Source organism: Calypte anna, chromosome 1, assembly GCF_003957555.1.
Source record: "Calypte anna isolate BGI_N300 chromosome 1, bCalAnn1_v1.p, whole genome shotgun sequence".
NCBI lineage: Eukaryota > Metazoa > Chordata > Aves > Apodiformes > Trochilidae > Calypte > Calypte anna.
In genome coordinates, this window is record NC_044244.1 from 105,344,932 (window position 1) to 105,359,287 (window position 14,356).

The window sequence follows — 14,356 nt, forward strand, 5'->3', positions numbered from 1 at the left end:
TGGTGCTATGGGATTGCACATTTAGGGGAGTGTAATGATGCTATTGAACAGCACCTGCCTTCCTTCCAGCCCAACCAAATGCTGCTCATCTTCCCTGAGAGACTCCTGACTGCTGTGGTTTCCATGCCATTCTTCATTTCCATAAAATGGTCAGGTTTTTCTTCTGGCTGTGCTCTAAAATAATGCCCGTGCAATAGCATTTCCTGTAAGCATACTTGAGAGCAGAAATATATGGCAATAGTAAATAGCAAATGAAGAAAATCTGTTCCTCCATTACAGACACAGAGTTTAATTAGACACTGGAGTCAATCAGTACATTTTGATACTCTAAGCAGAAAGATCACAAACAGCAGCTACACATAAGCTTGCACACTTCGGGATGTTCCTCCTGCAAGGTCAGGTTTGTGCAATCTATGATGGAAAATCAAAGGATACCTGGATTTTAAGGATGTATCAGACCAGCACCAGAAGACACAGTACATTACTCCCGCAGCAATGAGAAGCGCAGCGCTTGCCCAGCCAACATAGAGAGCAGCTCCCAGTTCTCGTTTCAGTGGCACAGGGACTTTTGGATCATAGAAGTCATGAATGATGCTACCTCCACTCCAGGACACTGGGATCAAAACGAGAATGCCAGTCAGGAGGAGGGCAATTCCAGCTGCCAGAATGAAGATACTTACGCCCTGGGGATCCTCCTTGGTCCTGTGGGTGTACTTCACACCAACAATGGCCGTCAAAAAGGAAATGATTGACAGCACCACTGCAATGCACATCAGGATTCTCAACACCTCCAAGGGTCTGGGGAGAGCCAAGAAAGAGTCATAGAATTTGCATTGCAGCCTGATGCCCATCTGACTGACGCAGTCCATCCACAATCCTTCCCACATGGTCTCAAACACTATGATGTTGCTATCAATGTGGGCAGAAACCCTCCACTGTGGCATAACTGTGGCTGCCAAGGTCCCAACCATGCCAATACCTCCAAATATTAGACCAGTGATCTGTAACACACAGCAAGCCATGCTTCTTCTGAAAAAGACACCTCAAATGAGGTGACCTAGAAAGTCTTCCAAAATCACTTGTTCACCAAAGAATTATGAAGCATGAGAAGGAATATTTTCTCCAGTAGTTTCTTCATACAGCAAGTTGTTGGTATTTTTTAAAAGCAGCTCTCTCCAGCCAAGGTTCAGACAGGTGGAAATCCATTTCTGACTGGCTAGAAGAACCTGCTATTTATTTGCTTTTAAATCCTCTTTGACTACAGTGCCTACCCATCAAGCCTGACAAGTTCCAAGCCAATGGGAAACTAGGAGGGGTGTGTCAGAGTTGATTTTACTGCATCTCATAGTATGTTTGTAGTGATGTTATAATTAAGTGAGTGTCAGTGATTCAATTAAAGTCATCTAATTGCTGGGCAAATAATTTCTTAACTGCAAGATTTCAGCTATGTTGAAATTTAGTGCAGAAAGTCTGAACTTGTATCTGTTAAAATAGGTCATAAAAGTTGTTCTCACAACAAAAGCTAAACTTGGACTCAAAGTGGGACTTACTTTTAAGTGCTACATCCTTGGGAAAATATCTGCTATTTTTATTTTATTTTATTTTTTTTAAATCAAGCTAGAAGGCACTTGGTGTAGTGCCTTAATGCAGATTCCTAGTTTTGTTCAAATGCAAAAAATATAATCATGATATTAGACAGGTACAAGAAAGTCAAGTATTATAATCAACATCAAAGCTTCACTCCACCAGATGCATAATTAGCAAGGACTACAAAGAAAATATCTGGCAGAGTTTCACAGCTTCTGCTTTTGAATCCCCAAGGAAGGTTGCTGTTAGGAAATAATCCTCTATGAGACTTTATTCCCATTAGAAGAATACTGTTGTCATTTTTTTCCGTGCTAATAATCTTCTCCAGGTGACATTAGGAGGGACTGGGGGGAAACTGTCTAACATGAAAAGGATGAGCTTTTTTCTTTCAGTGTACAATGCACCTTGAAAGAAGTCAGAGATCCCTCCCACAAGTGTGTATCTCAGTCTGCACAGATAGCTACAAGCCTGGACAAAAATGCATTCCAAAGACTGAATTGCCTTCGGCAGGTTAGGAATAACTGCTGCACTATGGGATTTTTTACTTTCTTTTCCCTACTTGAGGATAACTCATGGGTGTTGCTGAAATGGATGTATTTCTGGTTACTCCAGCTCTGATGGAACTAATTAAAAAAAAAAAAAAAAAAGTTATCTAACTAAGGCAATCATGACTCCTAGAAGCACTGTTGAAGAAAGTCATATTCTTCAATTCCTTGTGATTTGTAATGCTGTATGCTGTATGCTCTTTTGTCTTTGGGAATATCAGACATTGTCTTATATTGAATGAATTTAGCTAAGGCCTTAGGTGCCTAAACAACCTATTCAAAGCCAAAGCTAAAACCCATGAAAGCCAAATTCTAAAAAAGCCCATCTAAATAACTCATACCCCACAAAATCCTCTCCAGTGCTAGACACTGCAAGTTATATCGTATAATATTAAATGTCCATGTGGAAAATACAAGAGGTCAGGGCAATTAATTTTTGCCTTTATGTCTGCCAGCAGGAAACTGGAGAGAAACAATGTCTTCAGCTAAGATGTGAAATGTAACCTTTAAAAACTAAATACATTGTCAGATTTGTTCTTATAGAGAGATTAATAATACATCACTCTTCTGCAGACATAAAAAAAAGAATCCTGTGATGCAGAAAAGTTAAGGTACTTTGTTTGATGCCACAAAGAAGGAGGTGGCAGAGGTGAAATCAGAATTCATAGCTTTTGAAAAGAAACTCCTTTCTCTGGCAGGAGACTGCTCCCATAGAAGAAGGCTGCACACAAGACCTGTGTTATTTGAGTACAGTTTCCATTCATCTTGTAGGATTTTTTTACCTGAATTCTGGATTCTCAGAACCGCTTTTTTATTTCTTATTTTAATTTTTTTTTTTTAATCTACTTATGGAAAAGACCTCTCAAAACTAGCATTTAAATATAGTTTTTTTCTACAGAAGAACTCTTTTTCTAACATTTTCAGGCACAGAACTCCTGAAGGTATACACCTCTGCAGAACAGACCATGCCTAATGCCCTGAATCTGTTTAGGTGACTGCCTTATCTAGCAGGATTGCTCTGAAATACTTCTTCCTTACATGATTCTGGGAGGGTCAGCCACTAAGGTCATGCACCCTCAGTGACAGCTAGGGCATGGCTTGTATAGCAGATGAACTGCTCACAGAGATACTATTAAAGTGCTTCATGTGCTGCTTATGTAGCAATACATCCAGAGAGTGCTAAATGGTTGAGCAGCTTTTTGATCTTTAATAGGAAGCAGGACCCATGGTGAGTGACATCCAGCTTTGGTGTAGGCGAAAGAGAGGAACGCCCAAGCCACGCTGCTGCACCTGCTGTCCAGTGGCAGGATGGCTCTTGTTACTGGGACCTGATGGGAAGGAAGTAGGAAAGGAAAACCAGGAAGTGGCAGTTTCGAAACTTGAAGGTAAATTTCAGAAATGAAAAATTAAGTACAGGAGCCAGCTTGGAAAAAAGTCAAGGAACACTACGAATATCCTCCAAACTCATGAGAAATGAAAAATGTCATCAACCTCTTAGATGTCAATGAGTCCCTGGCTTTGCTAACCACTGGGAGACTTATCTTTTTCAGAAAAGTCCTATGTCTGAATCAACCTGCAGGGATTATGTACTAGTATACCCTAGAGAACTGTACCTCTTTAAAGGCCCACCTCACCTTTCAGAAAGAAATGCTTAGTTTTCTAAGTTGCTTCAAAATCACCCTGAACAGCAGACAGATATTCAAGTATAAATTAAATACAAGCTTATGTGGTTGGCATGGCAGATACAATGACTTTCTTGTCAAGTGGGAAGAAATAAAAGGAAAACTCCACTTATACCTGACTAAACTTCAGAAATCTCATTGTCTGTATCACCTACATGTTATGCTATTTGGATGCTCACCTGCCTCAGGATGAGAATATCCGTTCTTATGCAAACATGCCCACCCCAAAATTTGCCTTCAAAGAGGAAAATAGGCAACTGAGGAAGCATGTAGCCTTTACATTTAATCTTTCCCTGGATCTCTTTTTAAATTTATATTTTTTCTTTCCTTCCAAACAGGATGTTCATTTTAATCTTTTCGTGGGGCAATACCTTCCATTGCCTCCCCAGCTTTTAAAATGCAGATGCCCCATGATAAGGAGGAAGTAGAGCACCTCCAGTCCACATGATTAGCAGAATCTGTCAATGGGTCCCACTGCTTCATTAATTATAGGCATCAATAATGTAAACATTTAACTGCCTCCCAGAAAGCAAGCTTCATTCCTCTTTGTGTATCTGCTGTGTATATTGAATTCTAGAGTCCTTGTACATACACATGCACCTATATATAGACAAAGAGACTTCAATCAATGTGCACCCATAATGGACAGGGTTCATTATGAACTCTCCTTAAGAACAGATAGGTTAGTTATGCTACAGGCTAATGAGCTATATTTAAGGTTCAGTAACACTTTTGGAACAGGTAAATAATCAGATTTAACAAAAGCCTGATTTAGACAAGTGGTTACCAAGAGCTACAGTTAAGTCTCTTCACTTCCCAGAGGCTGCAGCTACCCCACTAAGGCTGCAAAGCTGCCCAGACACCTGCAGAGTCTGGGAATGGGGAGTCCAGCAGGCTGCAGCTCTGCAGTCACCCTGTCCCCTTGGTCAGAGATGCTGGCTGAAGTCATGCAGGCCCAGCTCAGCCTCCACCTGTAAAACCTGCTTTCAGCAGACAAAAGATATGGGTAGGATTGTCTGCAGATCATTTGTTTTGGAAACATCAGTCAATGGTGTCAGTTCCTCCCTACCTGTGGCATCCACTAGCCCATTCATTACCTGATGTGGCAACTATTTTGATTTCAAATATTTACAAGGTCAATGAAATCAGAGTTGAGTTAATGGTTCCATTATGTTGTATGATATTTTGATTGACAACTCTATTTTGAGGCTATTGGGGAAGCAAAAGATTACTTTGATTCTGTTTTAATGGAGGAAGATGAAATTAAGCCAATAGAGGATTTTTTGTTTGTACTAACTTTAATATTGTTTTCTGCACATACATTAAAAGATGAAGGCACATCTCCATCCCCCTCTCTTCAAGCCTGAAACATTTTAGAGTAAGAGGAATATCTGCTCAGTGAAGCTCATAGAGGGATTTCCCCCAGACAAATAACAGGAGTTGTACTTGGATGCTGACCTCTAACCCTACCTATGAGGCATCCATGACTGACAATTGAACTGTAAAGAAGTAATATTTATTTTCCATCACCTTCATCAGCATACTTGAAATTCACAGCCTGAAAAAACTGCCATACTCTTAATGATATTTCACATCTGAGGAAACATGTCTCCTGGACATTGTGAATGAACTCACGTTCAGTGTAATAAAACCCTACAGTAATAAAATATTAAATACCCCTTTGAGGATTTAATCCATCTAAACTGCTTCAGGCTTTTACAAGGTATTTTTCACCTCAGTACTTGCATAAAGGGAGCATCCATCCTGATAGAAATTGAACCTGCCAGAAAATATGCTATCCTACTTTGCTATTTAATGACAGGACCACAAAGCATACCTTTAGAAAATATTTGGGGGCATTTGATTGTGCAGTTTACATTAAGATGTTGGAAATATAACAGTGGCAAATTCCCAAGGCGGTATTGATTTTTTTCATAAGTTAGCAGCAGGGTATACAGTTGGGCTATTACTGGATGCAGCACAGGGGAACTCCTTTATTTAAATGATTTACTGTGATGGGATAGAAGAGAGAGAGGAGAAGGCATTTTGTGTCAGTGATGGCGTAAAGAGAGATGAAAGGCAATGCTTGTAGAAAGAGGTAATAGCTTTTGTTTGACTACTTGATACTGTTAGAAACAAACTCTTAGGTTGAGAATACCAAGTAGAGGTTACTTTTGGAGGTCAGGATAACAATACACCCTTGAATTAGCTTTCCATTGAGTAAGAAGTACATGTAAGTAAGTTAGTAAGTAAGTTTTAAACTTGTAAGAACAGAGTGATGGTTTTTTCCCCCATATTTCTGTGTCATAATTTGGGTTCCCCCCTGTCAAGTCCTATACCACTCATTTTTCATCCTTTTCCAAACCTCACCGGATGTCAGTAACTACACTGTTTATTTCCACCTCCAAAATAAACCCCAGCAGCATGAGCTCCGCCATCACTAGCTTCAACCTTGTGCCCTCAAGAACACCCCTAGATGTATCATCTCAGCACACAGCAAGATCAGCCTCTAGTCCCACACTCTCCACTTTCTCTCTTTTTACCCAAGTCCTGAGTTCTATATCAAACCTCTGTGTTTCTAGCAAGTATGTTCCATTAGTGCTCTTTCCTTAGGATTGGGATTCACCTATCCCCCAGGACATCCTGGCTGATTTCCCTGGATGACAAGCTGGACAACCCCTAAAAAAGCAGTCTAGCCCCTGCCTGTTTAGCCTGCATAGCTGGCAGAGTTCATCTCCCAACTTACCTGTGGTCTCCTTTAAACAGAGGGAGAGGAGAAGATATGGAAGAGAAGGGAAGCCTCACACACAAGAACCTCTTGTTGTTGTGTGCACTCACGCACAAGAACCTCTTCCTAGAAGTCATAAATCACTTTGGATTTGTGCTGTGCTGGCACAGGGACCAAAGCAGGAGTATTTCACAGGAAGAAATTAATTTTTGTCACTTGCTCTCAGGATACCCTCTCTAGAATCATGAATCATGGCAGCATCAGATGGATGTTATCACTGTCACTGGAATTTTGGAAGCTGATGTGTCTCTGCACAGTGGCAGTCCACAGCCTCAAAGGGCACAAATGAGTCACCAGTGTGAGCACTCTACTTCCCCTGAGAGGCAATCCAGTGTTGTTCCTAATTGCAGAGTACTATGTAGGCAGTCAAAATACAAACTTCTTTGTCTGTGATCAAGCAGCAGCTGCTTTCATTCCATATCTGAAATATGTAGTATAGCACAAAATGCAATATCTAAGAAGGAGGAATGCCTAATAACTATTTCTGTCAGCTATGGGTTGGGAGTTAATGGTCTGGAAGTTAGGTAAAAGAAAGGAAAAAAAGATAGAAAACGATATGGTAGGTGCAGACTGACTTAAATAGAAGTATAAAATGACAGAGGGAATGCCCTCATCAAGTCTGATGCTTTTATATTGGAATGGAACAGTGCTCACATTGTGAAGCAGCAAACAGTATGTGAAGAATCATTGCTACAGGATCTGTATGTCTGCAGAAGACCATTGCCAATGAGGTGAAAGTGCCCGGAGCATTGAGAGAGAACAACTCCTCTGATCTTGATCCTGTTATTCTTTATCAATTAGACTGAACAGCATAGGGACATGAATGTGGTAGAAGGTATTTGATAAAAGAACAGAAAAAATAGTCAACAGCAAAGAAAAAATATCCAAGAGATCAGAAAAATTAAGGGAAAAAAGAGACTCAAGGGAGTCTCAGCTTTTCAAAAAGTAGATTAATAAAAAGTGCTATAGGCATACAAATAATACAGCACAGCAAGGGAAGAGGCACGCTAGGCTGTGAGAATGAGTCTAAGAAAGGTACTTAGCCCTCCTCTTCTTTGAATTTAAGTAATAACGAGGATATGAAAGGAGAGCACGACAGGATCACAATGCTGTATCCAAGGCAGATAAAACACTCAGAATCTTTATGAGCACATTTTCACTGAAGGAAACTTGGCATATGCAGTTCCAGATCTGGTAGCAAGGACCATTAGTGTATGTGTCAAATCTGGAGTGATACTTTGTGCCTGGAGAACAGTGAAAGTAAGGGAGTGAGTGGGGAGGCAGAAAGGTCTGTGCACAGCTAGAAACTCATTAGTCAGAATCTAGTCATATAAGATGATTTAAAATCCATTGTGGAGAAAAGAATAAATACATAGAAGTAAATGGAAAGTTAGATAAAATGCAGTATGGGATTAGCAAAAATACATTCAGTTTTTGTTTGGTAATATTTTCTAGAAAATAAAAAATGAAATATCTAATTCATTTTGGACCTTATTAAAGCATCAGACACAGCGATGGGAAATTAACAGAGGCATGAAAGGGATAGAGGAGATTAAAAATAATGCAATGTGGATGAAGAATCTATGAGTGAATAAAACAACAAAAAGATATATCGAAACGAGAACTCTTCTACTCCTATTTCCAGACATTGGTTTCTGCAGCTGTCCAAGCCACAGATTTCTCTGGGGTCTCATCCGATGACCTTCAGGGACTGAGCAAAACAGGAGAAGCTGCAGCAAGGAAATTTGCATTAAAGACCCTGCTGACCAATGCACTGTCAATGACCAAGTCACAGAGCACAAGAAGCTGGTGATCTTGAGGCCTGGAATAATAGAGGTGCAATGCATCTAATTACTTCAAACAAGGTATTTGCTTGGTTTTGTGACTCTTTCACCCCATGCTATGATAACCTGCAATGGGTATATCCAGTGTGCTTAGTAATTGTTGGGCTTCCTCTGGGATTCTTTGTCAAGTTTTTGGCATCAAATGTAAAGAAAGATATGGAGCATCCAGAAACAACCTGAGGAAGTAAACAAGTATGGGAAGAAATTTAAGAAGTGTATCAGTGAGGAAAGAACTAAAGATAATTAAGCTAAGTAAGAGAGGTTCACAAGGTCAGATGGTAAAACAGTCCTGAAATATGGAAAAAGCTGCCTGCTTTAAAGGAAAGTAGTAATCTGTTTTCTGTGCCCGATACTGATGGGACAAGAACCAATGGAACAGCCTTAGCATGCAGTGGGGAGATTTAGTTTAAGTTTTGTATAATTTTTTTTAATGATAATTATTATTAAGTATTGGAATAGATTGCTAAGGGCACTTCAGAATAGCCACTTCTTAAAGTTTTTTATTGCACAAATGTCTCTCAGGAATGATTTTGGCATATGTATTCATTCAGAAGAGCAGTGGAGTAGTTAATAGATACGACCTTTTCTAAACTGAATGCCACTCACACTGTCTTCTCCTAATTATCTTCTTGGGCCCTACATGGACCATCTCCTGAAATGAACTGATGGTGCTGATGGGATTCTTGATGATAAAGTAATTGGCACCATCCTTCTGATTTATCAAGCAACACATATTTAGGACTGCCAATGACCTAAAACCTCAGGTGTTGGATCCTTGCCAAGATTTTGCAGGGAGGTATTGTGGTTATCAAGACCCCAAGGTAGTGGGATGACTGGGGAGACGTTTATCAAGGGGTTAGAGCTCATTGCTGCCAAGGGGTAGAGTTGCAAGCAAAGTCCAAGGGCTAGAAGCATCAAAAAGGCATGATGGAGATAGGTATCAGTTGAGGGGCTGAGTTCAGGGGCTCAACCCTGCTCTGCAAGGCAAGACTGGGGTAGTGGGCATGCTGTGTGTCAAGACTTTAGGTACTGGCCAAGACCTACACAGGGCTGGTGTTACCCAATGCTGCCCTTCTTCCAGCTCAGCCAGAAAGGAGATCTGTGCATCATGTTCAGAAAGCCCACTGTCTCCTCTCTGTGGGGTCAGAGTATGACCCTTGGGGATGGACTTAAACCTCAGGCAAGCCTGCTGTCTCTTTACACACATAGATACCCTGAGAACAGAAGGCTGGAAGTGGAAAGTTCCAAGCATAATTGTTCCCTGGCTGTGCTCTCCTGCTGCCCTGTAGGCACTCGCCCCTGATAGGGGCAGCAGCTGGTCTCCATCCAGCCACCTCCAGGCTGACTCAGTAAAACTACTTTTATATTTCAGTAATGAGCCTTCCTGGCTGAGGCCCAAGATATGGTCTCTTTTAACCTCTCCCTGTTGGATTTTCTGTTATTCTTTACTAGTGATGCTTGAGAGCTGAGCAGAAAGCAAACACCCTGCAGATAAACTCTCACATCTAGGCACCATGTAACACAAGAACATGGGGAGTACAACATCTATTCAAGATTGCATCCTAAAGAGACAGAGAAATCCAGCTGACCTTACTGGATTTGCAGACGTGTGATAACCTCACATGTCAGATGTTTCGTTCTCATATAAAGTTGCAAAACACGAGCTCACCCACACTCAGGCTTTGTTAGGGTTCTGCCTTGCTTGCACAAAGCAAAGCATACTGCAGCTCTTCTGCCACCCATGTGTTTACCATCTTGCTGTTGAGCTCTAATGAGAGCAGTGTCTAGTGAAGAGGATGGCAGCTCTGCCTCCAGACCTCTGCAGCAGTTGCAGCAGCAGTGGGAGAATTTCAGGAGCAGTTCATTATAAATGAAAGCCCCGTTGCTCAGTCACAGAGCAGCGTTTGAAATCTTGAACCCTCACTCATCTGTGATAAACAATCATTACTCTCCTCTGACTTGTCAGTCTGTGCATTCATTTACACAGCACAGAGGGCACCAAATGGACCTGGAAAGTCTCCATGTCTATTTTACAATGGAGGAGTGCATACAAGAGCCCAAAGTGCAGGGCAAAGGGGAACAAGCTTAGACACTCTTGGTTTCATTTATGGAGGCAATACTGCTTACTTTGCAAATAATTTGTCTTGTGTGTATGCCTGAAAATTAGTTCTAAAATACAGGTTATGATATTTGAAAGTTGACTGCTCCAGGCAGCTCTTTCATGCTTGGATATATGCCCTTGGATGGGACCCTCTGCTCAGACTACTAAGGGTTTATTGAATGCATAAACCTGGGGGAGGCTGGATCTATTTAAAATGGACGCTTTCATTTCAGTTCTCTTGAAAATAAGGTATGTGGGTGAGAAAAAATTTAGAGGAAATGGCTGGATGTGCATTGGAGGTACTTAAGGGGAAATATATATATATATATATATGTTGTAATAAGTTAAACTGTTTAAGGTATGTATAGAAACTTTAAGGGAAGTTTTAAAAAACTTCACAGCCCCACTCAGACCATTGGACTTGTGTTCCTGTTAGTCCTGTGGACATTTTGGGAGCCTTCTTATAGTCTTCTTGTATTTTCTTTTGTTTGTATGACTAGATCAGTGTGTGTGCTTTATCAGAAAGAGATAATACTATTCAGTGTAGCAATAGCTTTTTCAGAGATGTCATACATATCTCACTTTCCACTGAGGCTCACCTCAGACCTGTAGGCAAATACTACATGAGTCACTCTGTGTTTTGACAGCAGAAATAACTACAGTGCACCTGTACATATACATAGTTTTCTGAGTGAGAACTTGTTACTTGTCTTTTAGAAGGATGAACTAGGCAAGTGACTTTCTTATAGACATAGTTATAAACCTCAGAGTTCCAGCTATGAATTCTGTGCAGGATATTCACAAAAAGTACCACAAAGCACAGGTTATTATTCCACTCTCTTCCCCCCAGGACAGAGACTGTAGTGGCATTAATGAAGGAATAAAGGGGAAATACAGCCACCCCCTGCTATATTTCAGTCAGGTCATGCACCACTGCACACTATGCACTGCACACTGCACTTCTATATATGTATAGAAATCATTTACTTAAAAATAAGAAGGGAAAATAAAATCACACAAATAAGCACATTTTACTCTGTATCTTACAAATACTGTGAAGAGGGTTCTAGAGCAGATTTTTATTTTTCCTAGCTTGTTCAGAGTTATATCTTATGAAGAATGTGCTTTGGAACTTTCAAGTAGTAATAGCTCAAGGATTTTACTAAAGAACTACAGATCACATAATAAACTTTCTATAAAATATTTAAACAGTCAGTCAAACTGTAGAACAAGAATGTTGTTCTCCATTAAGTACCACAAATCAAATTCTGTTCCCAGTTTAGTCAAAGGCAAAATTTCACTGATATCTGTGTGTCTGACGTTACAACTTATTCATTGGTTACAACATTCTGTTAAAATATTGCTATTATTCATTCATTTGGGTCATTTATTAAATTAATTTGCAAGGGACTTTCTTTTTCAGCAGACATGGTTTTTTTACAATGTTGCTTTTCTTGGGTGTATGATCTTATAATTAAAAGTATTTTGTAGTTTGTTTTAGCATGAACTGTGAGAAAATACTCTCAGTGTTCATGTTCTTTATGCCTATAAACTGTACTGCTGTGAGTGGGTCTCAGTAAAAATATCTGCCTGATTGTACAAAACACCCTTATTTTTAAAAAATATCCACATATCAACATCCTGTGGCAAACAACAAACAGCATATTTGTGAGCTGTGCAATATTGCAAAATGTTGTAAGCCACGAAGAGTTTTCAAGGAAATACTATTACTTCTAAAAAGAAGGATGTGAGTGATTTTGAACTATATTGATTACAAAAGAAACATTAACTTTCATCCGATAAAATGATATTTAGAATGAATACAGGGCTAGGGGCTATGTTTACTCTCTGAAATAAGGGATATTTTTCATATATTTCAGTATATCTTCCTCTGCTAAATAAATTCTTCACATAACCTTCCACTGAACCTACAGTAAATCAATCCTTTAGTAAATGCATTTCTTTTAAATCATTACTATCTTTTCTTTATTCACTGCTATTCCCTCTTCCCCAGGCAGGAAACCAAACCAAACCAAACCAAACCAAACCAAACCAAACCAAACCAAACCAAACCAATCAGCTGCTGAACTCCTGTCTTCTTCGCATTAGGCAAGAATTTCAGTAGCATGGTGAAACATTAAGCCCTTTATTACTGTTTGACACATAAAATGCAACACAAAGCAAAGCCACACAACCCAAAAGCTATTCCATGTTACTATTAAAATAATATTAGACATTAACATTTCCATGCATTAAAGCTGTCTGTGCTGCAGCATCAGCTACAGCAGAGCCCACCAGAGGTAACAGCAGCTCCGAAAGGCAGCCCCAGCAGCAGCAGCAGCAGTTACAGAGCAGAAGGCAAAAGCAGCTTTCTCTCTGCCCTTTTGTACACAAGCTGAAGTCTATCCAGACAGATTGAATGCTTCAAAAAAATAGTAAAAGGCAGGAGGAATCTAAACGTACTGACTTTTGGAATATGAGCTTTCAGTCTTCCTGTGCAAATGCTGGCTGTGACTGGAGTAGAGGGATGGTGTGGAGTATTCGTAGCTTCTGGTTTCCTCAGGGCAGCGGCAAAAGCAGCAGAACATGGCTCCAGCAGCAGTGAGGCAGAAGGCAGCTACCCAGCCCAGGTAGAGGGCCTCCCCGAGCTCCCTTTTCTGTGCTACATTGACCATGGGGTTGTAGAAGTCACTGATGATGGTGTTGGCAACCCAGCAGACCGGAATCAGCGCGACGACCCCTGAGAGGATGAAGAGAACCCCAGCTGCCAGACTGACATAGCCCTTGGCATGCCAGCTGCTGTGTCTGCACCACGTACACTTCATCCCAATAATGGCCACCAGGAAAGCGACGAGTGAGAGCACTGACCCGGCACACATCAGACCTCTGGATGCTTGCAGGTCCGAGGAGAGGGCCAGCATGGAGTCGTAGACCTTGCACTGCATCCTGATGTTGGCTTGCCTGATGCAGTGCATCCACAGGCCTTCCCAAATGGTCTCAAAGACGATGATGTTACTCTCAATGAAGGCAGACACCCTCCACTGAGGCATGCCCGTGACAGCAAATGTCCCAATCATGCCAATGCCACCAATTAACAGCCCAGTAATCTGCAAAGCACCACCAACCATGTTGTCTTTACAAGGTGAGCACACCTCAGCAGGTTCCCTGAGCCAGGCGTACAACACTGGCAAAAAAAAAAAAACAACGAGCAACTTTTTTCTGAAAGTCGTTGTCCCCTGTGCAAAAAAGCTTCAGAGTCAGTCAGCACAACTTTAAATCAGCTTAAATCTGGCAAACACTACCTGGGACTTGGCTGCGCCTTCATCGCCTTTATAATTCCCCTGCCACTACTGACTCAAAGAGGCAAACTGAGCAATCAAGTGGAACAACTTTCCAGAGCAAGAGCAAGGACAGGGGGTGTGTAAACCAGCAAGAGCCACTTAGCATAAATGTACCTTCTGAGGAAAATGCTTTTCATCGAAGTAGGTTATTAAGAAAAATAATAAAAAAGAGAGCCCTGCCCTTAACTCCAGCTATTGTCTACAGATTTGCCAGCACTAAGGAAATGGACTGGTCTCAGTAGGGAGAGTTAGGTGTGCACTGGTGCAGTTACTGAAGCTGTTGCATGGAACAAGCAAGAATATTCTGCCTCGGCTTGGCTCCATGGCAAAGTGCCAGTAGGAAAGCAGAGCCCTGCTCTCTGCCACAGGGCCTCTGCTCCTGAAAGTACTTTTGTTCTGAAGCTTGAAGGAGAGTGCTGCAGTGACAGGATCAATGAACAAAGCAAATCAAAAGAATAAAGATAAAGC

General features: G+C 40.9%; 2 protein-coding genes across 2 annotated transcripts; both read right to left on the reverse strand.

Moving 5' to 3' along the window:
- Nucleotides 1–353: 353 nt before the first annotated feature.
- LOC103531087 (claudin-8-like) lies at nucleotides 354–1,022 on the reverse strand. Its single transcript, XM_008496710.2, has one exon. The coding sequence runs from the start codon at nucleotides 1,020–1,022 to the stop codon at nucleotides 354–356; it is 669 nt and encodes a 222-aa protein (XP_008494932.2).
- An 11,978-nt stretch (nucleotides 1,023–13,000) lies between these two features.
- LOC103531052 (claudin-8-like) lies at nucleotides 13,001–13,675 on the reverse strand. The gene has a single exon (XM_008496669.1). The coding sequence runs from the start codon at nucleotides 13,673–13,675 to the stop codon at nucleotides 13,001–13,003; it is 675 nt and encodes a 224-aa protein (XP_008494891.1).
- Between the last annotated feature and the right edge of the window lie 681 nt (nucleotides 13,676–14,356).